Source organism: Octodon degus, unplaced genomic scaffold (assembly GCF_000260255.1).
Source record: "Octodon degus isolate 3935 unplaced genomic scaffold, OctDeg1.0 scaffold00001, whole genome shotgun sequence".
NCBI classification, from domain to species: domain Eukaryota; kingdom Metazoa; phylum Chordata; class Mammalia; order Rodentia; family Octodontidae; genus Octodon; species Octodon degus.
Window position 1 is genome coordinate 324,937 of NW_004524577.1, and position 11,338 is coordinate 336,274.

Genomic DNA, 11,338 nt, shown 5'->3' on the forward strand with positions numbered 1-11,338 from the left:
TTCAATCTTTAGTAGCATATCAAAATAAAGAAGAAGAAAGAAAGAAAGAAAGAAAGAAAGAAAGAAAGAAAGAAAGAAAGAAAGAAAGAGAAGAAGGATGAGGAAGAGAAGGAGGAGGGTGAAGAGAAGAAAGAAGGAGGAGGAGGAAAGGAGAAGGAGGAGGAAAGGTGGACCAAGTAGAGTATGTCTAAATCAAATGACTAGTTGATCCACACGATACCATTTTCTGAGATTGAGAGAACACAGTGGTGCATCTCTACTGAGAAGAGAACCTGGGGTCTGAGCCTAATTTTGGTCAAGCACTTGGATTCCTGCGGCCAATTTATCAAAGCTTATCTGGCTTACCTTCTCCATGGTTTGCTTGAAGCAGCTGGAGGTAGTTTCTTTCACCATGTTGAAGAAGACCTGTCTGTCTTCCATATCTACCAGCCGGTCATAAAAGACACGATAAACCTCATGGATCCAAAGGCGGATAAATTTTTCCACATCCTAGAAATCCAGAATTAATTATTTGAATGAATGAAATATGATGCCCCAAATGGCAGTTCTCAAGCTGCCCATGTCTAAACTTTGGGGGTGAGTCGAGGAACAAATAAGGTAACTCTGGCAAAGACTTTGCATGACACCCAGCACAAATTAAACACTTAGTAAGCGCCACAACTACTATCATTGAATACACAAGGGTATTGCTGTAACTGGAAGGAGAGTGGCTGACCTGCAGGTGGGTGTGAGGGCAGAGTAGTACTCCCTGGATCACTCGTGAAAAGTCTCTCAGGTTAAAGACATAATGTGACTTGGAGGGAGTTGGCAAAAAGTTCTCTACTGCAGCTCTATAAATTATCTTGGTAGCTTGTACCATCATCTTTCCATACCTTGGGAGAAAGAAAAAGACAGATGAGTCAAAAATGGGCCAGAAATGGGGACCCTCAGGCCAATATCTAGTAAGATGCAAGAAGCTCTTACCTTAAGAATATCACATCAAACCCTTTCCCAAAGTGCCAGTCAGCAATAGAAGAGAAGATCTTAGTTAAAGTATCATCCTCAAAGGCACTGATGGAAATGACATTCAGATGGCGAGTGAATCGTCCTGGAAAACACATACACGTTCAGGTTGGCACGCGCGTGTGTGTGTGTGTGTGTGTGTGTGTGTGTGTGTGTGTATGCAGATACACAGATACAGACTACTACCATAATTACAGAAGTCCTGTACAGTACAGTCTTGTGTTTAAGATCATCTTTAAATGCAGAGGCAAGACACAGAATAGGAAATTACAAAATAGGAAAAAACTTCCTAAATAGTTTTATACTTTAGTGTCATCAAGAACATTAACATCATTGTACAGCCATCAACTCCATCCATTCTCAGGACTTTCTAATTTTCCTCAAATGAAGTTTATTTAAAACCAAGTCTTCATTTCTCCCTCCTTCCAGATTCTGGCAGTCACCTTCTACTCTGTTTGTATGAATTTGACTACTTTAAACATATAAGTGGAATCATAGAATATTGTTCTTTTGTGACCAGCTTATTTCATTTAACCTAATGTCAGAATTCATCCACAATGCAGTATGTCTTTATTTATATTTTGATTTGTTAAAAATCTCATCCTTTAACATTTTTTTCAGAATTTGTAGATAGGGAAGAAATTGTCTGTCTGTCTGTCTGTCTGTCTATCTGTCTATCTATCACCTACCTATCATCGTCTTTCTATCATTATCTACCTATTTGCTATATTATCATTCATTCTGCTAAGTTACTCTGAGTAAAGATGCCTCTGCATGCACCTTTGATTGACCTCAGATCTAGCCTGTTCCCTAGAACACAAACCTGCTACATGTAGCCACCCCTTGATAGGACATTCACTTTTTTTCCTTGTACCTAGCCAATATGAAGTCTGGCACTAACTTAAATGCTTCTAGCCATATCGTACACACATGGCTGCATGCCATCTCAGCTTAGTGTTCTGAACCACCCCTCCATTCCTGCAGGCCAGCTATTCTGACTGAGGGAGAGGCTAGGTTCTCCCTTTCACATACCAGTGATGTCATTTCTTCCTCCTCCAGGGGGACCCATGGCTGTCACAAGTAGCACATCCACAATGTCCAGTCTGCTTGTGTCCTTCTTGTCAAACCAGTAACCATGATCAATCCACTGCCTCAGGAGTTCAATGGGGGGTTGGGCCCCATAAACCTCTTTGGCTGGCATGTTGAGGTCATCTGTGAAAAGCAGCCACAGCCACACATTGTAAGTCCATGGGGTCTGTTCTCACAGGAGGTAACGTGAGTATTCTCTCTGCATGGATGTCTCAGCCCATTTGGTGAAAGGTTCAGTCACTAGATAGTCTGGCCAGATGGGGAGAGTTTTTCTGGGTCCTGGGCTCTCTTGTCTTATTGAGACCTTTGCTCATTATGATCATAGGGTGCATGGGCCAGCATCAGTGGTCAGGCATTTAATTTTTTCTCATTTCCTTCAACCAAAAGTGTATTGATGCCTATACTCTGTTAGACATTTTGCTAATTGCTAGAGATGCATGGCAGTGAAAGAGATTCTTTTTAAAAAAAAATGGAGATCTTTCTGTTACCCAGCCCAGCCTCAAACTCCTGGGCTCATTCAAGAATTCCTTCTGCCTCCCCATCTCAAGTAGCACATGGTACAGGGACTCACAAATGTGATATGGGGTTCACATTGCATCTGTGTTATGAGTGTTAGTGGTTCTGGAGATTGAACCCAAGACTTCATATATATAAAGCAGTTTTACTATTGAGTGACACCTCTAGCCCCTTTTTTACTTTTTAAAATTTTAAGACAGAGTCTCCCTAGGGGATCCAGGCTGGCCTTGAATTTGGGAACCTGCTGATAATGTATTCATCTAGCACAAAATAAGACAAGGGGCTTATCACCAGGAATGTGTTGCTCCTGGAGATGTCAAAGGCAAAGCACCAGAGTCAGCTAGAGCTGCTCCACATAAGAAGGAAAGAAGGGAAGGAGGAAGAGAGGAAAGAAGAGGAGGGAAACATGGAGGGAAGGACAGAGGAAAAGGAGGGAGGAAAGGAAGGTGGTGAGAGAAGAGGAGGGGAGGGAAGGGGTACTGTGTTACATTAACCACAAATATTTGCTTTCTTAGAAGAGTAAAAGGACTGAATGGTGGCCCTACAAAGGGAAGCTCTGGTTTGCCATAGAGTAAAAAAACCGAGTTGTGTCCAGACATAGGACAATGCCTTACCCACAAATACCACTGATTTCCTCCCCATAGGAGGCCCAAAAAGTCCCTTCCGTCTTCGATCCAGCTTGGACATGATGATGTCCTGGGTCTGATTGGCTGAAGTCCTGGCAGAGAAATTAATGCAATTGGGCACGTAGATGTTTTTGGGAAGATGGAGAAGGAAGTTGTTGGTGATGGCTGATTTTCCAGTGCCTGTGGGACCCACAAACAGCACTGGGATCTCATGGTCCAGGAAGGTTTTCAAGAAGAAGGACTGCCGGGCCGTCTCCATTGTGGGGATGATGAGTTCTGAGACCTGTACCACAGAGACACAGGGAAATCTTGGTCCTGGGCCTGGGTGCTGGGCCTGGGTCTTGGCATTCAAGGCTTAGGGTCTGAATTGTAGTTCTAATCCTTACTATCTTTATGACCTTGAGTGAGTTTTTAATTTTGTAGGGCACTCAGTTTCTTCCTCTGTGAAGTGGGAATCATAATGCAGGACACACATAGAGTTGGTATGAGATTAAATGAGACTTTGTAAATGCGGGTACTACTGTCTGTTCTGTAGTGGAGGAAACTCCCTATACAGCCCAGGTAGTGACCTCGAGGCTGTCCTCCTGCCTCAGTCCTCTGAATCCTGGGATCACAGTTGTGCGCCATATGCTCAGCAACCCCCTGAGCATTGCTGATAACCGATCAGCAACAGACATCAATCTGAGCCTGAGTATGTGTGTAATGCCCATAACTTCAACCTTTGAAATGATCCTGCACATAAGTTTTCTATCATTTTGTGGTTGAATAAACTAAGGTACAGAATAAAGAATCTAGATCTCCCTGATTCTAAAGTTTATGCTTTGGAAGGGTCAGCGCAGCTCATATTTAAGTCATTTTCTAAGAAAGCTCTTTAAAATGCTCATGTCTTGGCTTAGCTCAGTGGTAGAGCACTTGCCTAGCATGAGCAAGGCCCTGGGTTCCATCTCTAGCATAGCAAGAAAGGAAAAAGAAAAAAGTAGTTTTAGAAAACATAATCTAGCAGATATTTGGAAAGATTCTCACCCTGACTAACTATATATACTGATACCTGTGAACTAAGCTACTGCACTGCAGATGGTAATTTGCAATAGTAGTTTCTTGCTTGGAGTGCCTGTTATTCTGGTCTTCTGACAATGGGCTGCTTGTCATGACATGCCAGTTGCTGCTATGATGGCTCTCAGGTTGATGGTTGTTCAAGAAGAAGAGGGTGGTGAAAGAAAGCAAGAGACAGGAAAAGGAATATTGTGGGACTGGCCTGCTTCAAGGTTGTACATGGTGAGATTTTTGGACTTATGTGCAAACATGAGAAGCATATAATTCTTTATGCCTATTTTTAAAATATATTCTAATTTTTAAATGTTTTTTATCACATTCTGTAGGGACTTAAAGTTCAACATATCAATACTTGATGAAAAATACCTGTTCCATATCATGCCTAAGATGTTTGATATGCAGACAGATAGTGAGGTTAAGCTTAACAGCCTAGGTTGTATGGTAATAACAATAAACTTCTCTTCTGGAGGGTTAACAACCTAAGTTTGCAGACCAAAAGTAGAGAAAAAGGAGGGCTGCAAGGAAAGCCAACATTTTGGCCCTAGCCTTCCAAGGTCAATTAAGACTCAGGACATATGAGAACTTGTACTGTAACGTCATGTAACTCGGTAGTGTCCCAAATTTTCTGATCAAGGAGATTATGGGGCCAAAGAGGAAAGTGATTGATGATGTAGAGTGTGCCTAAGGAGAGTCACATGGAGAGAAAACATTCTCTCAGGCTTTCACAGAGAGCACATTGGCCAAGCAAGGGCTGTGACTCATCCACATGGCTGACACTGACAAAGGTTCTACAATCTGAGGTACAGGATCTCAGGATAAATCCTGAGGGGATTTCACTGACCTTCTCAGACCCAAAAGCTACAACTCTTGTTGCATAGGTCCTGCTTTACCTTGGTCTTAGCCATCCAGCAGAAAAGTATGAAGATGAAATATAGGAAGGAAAGCCATGCTGCTATGTTGAGCTGTGGGGGACTCAGGTCAACAATTTCTGACATTGCCAGTTAAGTGGAAGACCCAATACTATTATGGGCTACTGGACTCTTTTAGAATATTTTGCTGAGTTTACACACCTATAATATTCAAATAACGGAACTTAACAAAAAAAGGGATACAGATGAATGTCCATTTTGTATCTGTGTATTCAAAGTGGTTAGGATAGATATATAGTTACATTCTCTTAATGAATAGAATGATTTGTTTTAATGGTGTTTGTAAATAGGATATCAAGTCCGCGTCTTGTACAGCAATTAACCACTAAGAAGAAAGTATGCAGTGTATTAATTATTGAAACTGTCCTAATGATTTGATTTGAAACTGTCTCATTGCTATTTGTTTATTAATAAAATTATGGCAAAAAAAAAAAAAAAGAAAACAGTTCCATGCCACTGTTTCTCTCTCACCTTTGCATTAGCAGGGATGTTTTCCTCTTCTTTGGTGATATACTCTGTCCATAGGTCCCAATGTCCACTACCATGTTTGACAAAAAAAAAGTCATAGATGCTTGCTAGACCAAAAGAAATAGAATAGGTCATCAGCATACCAATTTACACTGCGTACTTGACATAATTGACTACCTTAACTATCAGTATCCAAATTATATAGCTGGTCTAGTTGTGAAATTTTGCTGATAACATAAACAAAAGCAACACTTTTTAAAGAGCAATGAGAAATGCTGATCATGTTATTAAATTCTTTTTAATAATGTAGAGAATAGGACTAAAAAGAATTTTAAAAAGAAAAGGAATAAATCACTCCAAAACAAGGCATGGTGGTGCAACCTCTAGTCCCAGCACTCAGCATGCTGACACAGGAGGACTGCAGTGAGTCAAGGCCAGCCTGGACTGCAGTGAGGTCAAGGCCAGCTTGAACTGTATAGCGAGACCCTGTCTCAAAAAACAAAACAAAGCAATTCTTCCAAATTCCACATGCAGAAATAACTTCTGATGGCAGTCCTTCCTCTCTACCTCCTAAGCACTCTGCCATATTGAAGATGGAGGGACAGACAGATGGCAAAGCATTTTATAAGTGAGGGATCATCTGACATATATAATATAATATAATATAGCATGTTTATTTATTGTTTCTTTGAGACACAATTTTCCTATGCAGTTTAGGCCTAGAACCCACTTTGTAGCCCAGACTGACCCCAAATTCAAAGTGATTCTCCTGCTTCAGCCTCCCAAGACATTTTAAAAAGGTGATTCTTTTTTTTTAAAGTTGATTCTTAATTTAAATTAGTCTTAGATCTATATACTATTTAAAAATTCAATTCTCAGACTTGCACCTTTTAGCATAAAACATTTTAGGATTTCTTTGATTTGATTCATTCCCTATTTGGTTGGTTTCATTTTTTCTTAAGAAGAGGGATGTGGGTGATGTATTCTCTCAGTTTGTGCATGTTTGAGAATTCTGTCTGCTGCTTTAACAGGTTTGACTGAGAATAACATATTTTGAAGACATTTCTTTATTCTGATTTTTGTATTTTAAGTTTCTGGGCAGTCGCTGAGGCCTTTCAATATTTTTTCCTACTGAATTTTTCTTTTTAAATAAACTAGTTGCCTGTTGGAATCTCTTTTCTGAATTTAGAAGTCTAATAATTTAGAAGTTATATTTTTGGTCAGTTATTCTCTACTAGTTTTTCTTGGAACACATCATACTCATAATTTATAGAACATTTTTAAGGAAAAATTTTTGCATTTATATCTGCATATATTGTTTATAGTATTTACTGGGTTTCCTACTTGAAGGACTAACATCTTGTGGTCTTTATGTCAACCATGTTGTCTATAATTGCTTCAGCATCTTTCTCTTCTACAGTATATATAATTTTTTACAAATTTTTCCTTTAAGACATTTAATATAAGTCTAACCCTATATACTTTCTTCCTCATTGGTTCTAATTCAATTATCAGGCCTTTAATGGTTTTATTTGGCTCTTAGTTTGTTTCATTAATTCTTTTATTCTTTAATCTCTTTCATAACCCCAGTTATAAACTTTTTAGAGTTTCATTGAAACTCTAAAAATACTATATAATTCAGCCATCTTAATAATAGCTTACAATTCAACAGCTGACTAACCTGTTCTATACAGTTCATGTAAGTGAGCTCATATGGTATGTGCTTTTTTGTCACTAGCTTCTTTCTAATGTTTTTAAGACCCATCCATGTTGTAGCCGTACAAAGCACTGCATTTCCTTTTATGGATGAAAATATTCTATTATATAGATTAGATATATCATATTTTATTTAACCATCAGTTGATGGACATTTGGCTTGGACTTAATGTTTCTCTTTTTGTTTCATTTGTTTGGTTTTGTTTTGCAGCATCAGTGGTTGAAACTATAGTCTTGCATACGCTAGGTAAGAGCTCAACAGCTGAGATACCTTTTTATTTTTTACTTTGAGACAGGGTCTCACTAAGTTGCCCAGGTAGCCTTTGCAATCCTCCTGCTTTAGCCTCCTAAGTAGCTGGAATTAAAAACACCTATCTTTAAAAAAAAAAAAAAACCAGTATCCCATACTGTTCAACAGAAATATTTTATTCTGCCTAGTTTCTATTTCTCTTTTCACTCTATCTGTGCAGTTGTCCTACACCATTGCTCTGATGTAGTCAGGAATTCTTCTTAAATTTACACAATATTATCTCTGGTCAATGTATCTTACCCACTTTCTTAACCATTCAAGGATTGGTGAGTGGCTCTTTCTTCATATTCTGAGGCTATAAGGGTTGGATAAAGGGGAAAAAATCAGTTGTCCTTAGGAAATTCTGAGGAGATCTGGGTTCTGCACTCTGTTCCTGAAGTTAGAATGGCTCTCTTGAAACATGAACCCATTTCACTCCCAACAGTAGCTAGTAATAGGCCGCACGCTTGTGGGATCCAGCTCACATGCCCAGCCAGCACGGAATTCTGCAAACTCTGGCAGTTTCCCTCCCTGCTAATGTTCATTAGCAGCTTAGAGAGACCTCAGTGATTTAAGATTCTCTTAGACCTTTCTGCAGCTGCACAGCCATCACGAGTTCACTTTCCTTTACACTGGTGAGTACCAGTGAGCTCTGGCTTTGCGCAATCCACCTGCTTTTCTATCTGCAGTACCATCAGTAGCTTTGTACTGAGAGATGCACCATACTAGAAACTTAGGTTGCTTTTTTGTCCACGACATTCCAATCTTTATAGAATGAAGTTGTGATTCTTTTATGGTTATTGTTGGGGCAATCTTAGGATTTAAAATATTTATGTTAATTTCATTAAACTTTAAAAGATAGGATCTTCTTTTATCAAATGTCACCTTGCAACTTTGCCTACACTTCAGTTTGGTGCTACACTTTTATTTATTTACTTAATTATTATTACTTTTTGCCAGCTCATCCCCCTTGAGGGTGGGGCTGGCATGGCATGTGGTGCCAGGGATCGAACTGCAGTCCCCCGTGCCTGCCTAAGCTCGCCCAAGCAGATGCTTGAGACTGCTGAGCCATCTTGCTGGCCCTGGCGCAACATTTTCAGAAGATGATCTGGCACTATATTTCTAGAGTTAACAAATGTTCTCTAAGTCAGAAATCCCATTTATGGGAGTTTGTCATAGGAAATAATTGACAAAAATCTACATACATGAATATGCAACACCACCTATAATAGCAATTAAATAACTTATATTCCTGCATAGGAGACCAGTAAAAATTATGTCTTACAAAATAGATGGAATGTTTTTGTCATTAACATGATAGTTGCAAAAAAAAAAGATAGTTTCAGGGCCAGCAGAATAGCTCAGTGGATTGAAGCACATGCAAGCAGGTGCAAGGGCCAGGGTTTGATCCCTGGGCCTGCCATGCCGGCCCTGCCCTTGGGGTGTGCTGAGATAGCAATTGAGACTGGGCGTGGTGGTGCCCACCTGTAACCCCAGCACTTGGGAGGCTATAAACAGGTGGATCACTAGTAGTGAGATCCTGAACACCCTACACCCTGTAGACCCTTCCCTAAAAAATAAAAAATAAAAAAAAGATAGTTTACAGAAACTAAGTATCAGCATTGGAAGTGTTTTAAAGAAACAATGATACATGGAAAAGAATAAAAATGAATATATACTATTATGAAAGTTATATAAAAAGATGAAAACATAAATAAACAAGTGTAAAAATATTCAATTATCTAAAGAGAGTATAAAATAGTAAATAAAAAATTAGAAATGATTCAGAACTTCACCACATAAAACAATAGGAATTTGATAATTATTGCTGTATTTTTTTTGAAATGTATCAGTTCTTTAATTAGGTTCTTAGTGAGAAATTTAGAACACTAATTTATGAGGATAAATTCCACTTGTCAGAGCAAAAGTGGATCACAGGTAGCCCCGGAGCTGAGGAACAGCTTTGATTTTTGCTAAAATCTGAGTCCACCACTTTCTGATCCACCTTGCGCTGCTCTGAAATCTGATGTCTCTCTTTGTTGGTGTCAAAGATCTTGCCCTCCTGGTGTCTGGGCTTCCGTTGATTTCTTGTGTGTTCTTCATAGAGGAACACAAGGCTAAGAGGCCCAGTCACAACAAGCCACTGGCTAACTGCGTCAGGAAGACCATGCTCTTGCCTTTGTGGTGCCCAGCAAGGATGATCAAGATGGTGCCAGGAGTGATGCTAGCTCGAAGTTTCCTCACATGCTGACTGAAGTGTTTCTTGCCATGACTCAAGAGGTTTTGGGGCACATCTTCAGTAGGGCAGTATCTAGGCATTTTTAAAGCTTAGCCACCCAGGTACCTCCATTCTTGTCCTCACCGAATGGTTTTGTGATTGTAGCAAGAACTTTCTCCTTCTTTTCTTCTCAACTTAGCAGCTGTTACTTTCTCTTGTACAAGGCCTTTCTGGAATACATAGCAGATCGGGAGTATCTACCAATTCCTCTCACCAGGACAGGATTTCAGCTGCAGGGGTCTGCCCCTTCTTGGACGTTTTTGCCTTCTTCACCTTACCCTTTTTACCAGTGCCACTGGCAGAAGACTTCTTGGCTTCGGTTTCTTCTCTTTAGTGTCTGGCTTCTCCGTTTTTTCACCCACTATCTTGCAAAATGGGAAAGCAATTGTTGCTGTATTGCATAAAGTTGTCCTCAAATTAGTTGTTTAGATTGCCAGACATAAGCATGCAAAATTGGTAAAAGAAAAAATTATAAGGAATTTAAAAGGACAAGAAAATTTAGGCATTAACTGCTTCCCTCTGTAGACCAACAGGAATCAGTAGCACAATTATCCAAGACATCCTGCATAATACATAGAAATGTCTCTTCCCCATACCCTCCTGTCCTTTTCCTCATCCGAGTTTTTCCTTCCCTTTGAACAGATTCTTTCCCTTTCACAGTACCTACTGTGTTTTTGGTATTTTATTTACTCTTTTAGGTTCTTACACTAGCAAGAAAATACTGCACACATGCAGGTCTGACCTATTTCACTTATGAGTGTGGTCTCTAGTTGTGTCCATTTACCTAAAAAAGCCTCAAGCTTGTCTTTCTTTATAGCTGAGTAAAACTCAATTGTGTAAAAATACCACATCTTTTTATCCAGTCCTCAGTTTGTTTTCAAGATTTATCTACAACAAATTGCACTGCTATAAATATGGGTGCACATATATCACTCTAAGATGTTTTCAGTTTAAATTCCTGTTCCATGATATGCCAAAATGTTTGATATTTCGACAGATAGGGTAAACTGAACTGCATATATTGCAGGTTAATAATTAGCTTCTCTTCTGGTGGTTAACAACCTATGTTAGCAGATCAAAATTGGAGAAAAGGAAGGGCTGCAAGGTCAGCCAACATTTTGACCCTACCCTTTCAAGGTCAGTGAAGACTTGGGACATAGGAGAACCTGTACTGTCACATTATGTAACTCAGTTGTGCTCCAAATTTTCTGATCAAGAAGATTATGGAGCCACAGAGGAATGTGTTCTACGATCTAAAGTGAGCCTGGGGAGAGTCACATGGAGAGAAAAAACATTTTCTCAAGCTTTCACAGAGAGCAAATTGGTCAAGCAATGGCTGCGACTCATCCTCATGTCAGACACTGAAAAAAGG

At 39.5% G+C, this 11,338-nt stretch overlaps 1 protein-coding gene across 1 annotated transcript in view; it reads right to left on the reverse strand.

Annotated features, from left to right (window-relative positions):
- Positions 1-11,338, reverse strand: part of Dnah3 (dynein axonemal heavy chain 3) — a 188,169-nt gene that overhangs the window by 51,771 nt on the left and 125,060 nt on the right. Inside the window, exons 42-47 of the mRNA XM_023701788.1 lie at positions 5,687-5,790; positions 3,222-3,516; positions 2,035-2,214; positions 964-1,087; positions 716-872; positions 346-489 (exon numbers count right to left, since the gene is read on the reverse strand). Of these exons, the coding sequence (XP_023557556.1) occupies positions 346-489; positions 716-872; positions 964-1,087; positions 2,035-2,214; positions 3,222-3,516; positions 5,687-5,790 (1,004 nt within the window). The remainder of the gene's footprint in view (positions 1-345; positions 490-715; positions 873-963; positions 1,088-2,034; positions 2,215-3,221; positions 3,517-5,686; positions 5,791-11,338) is intronic.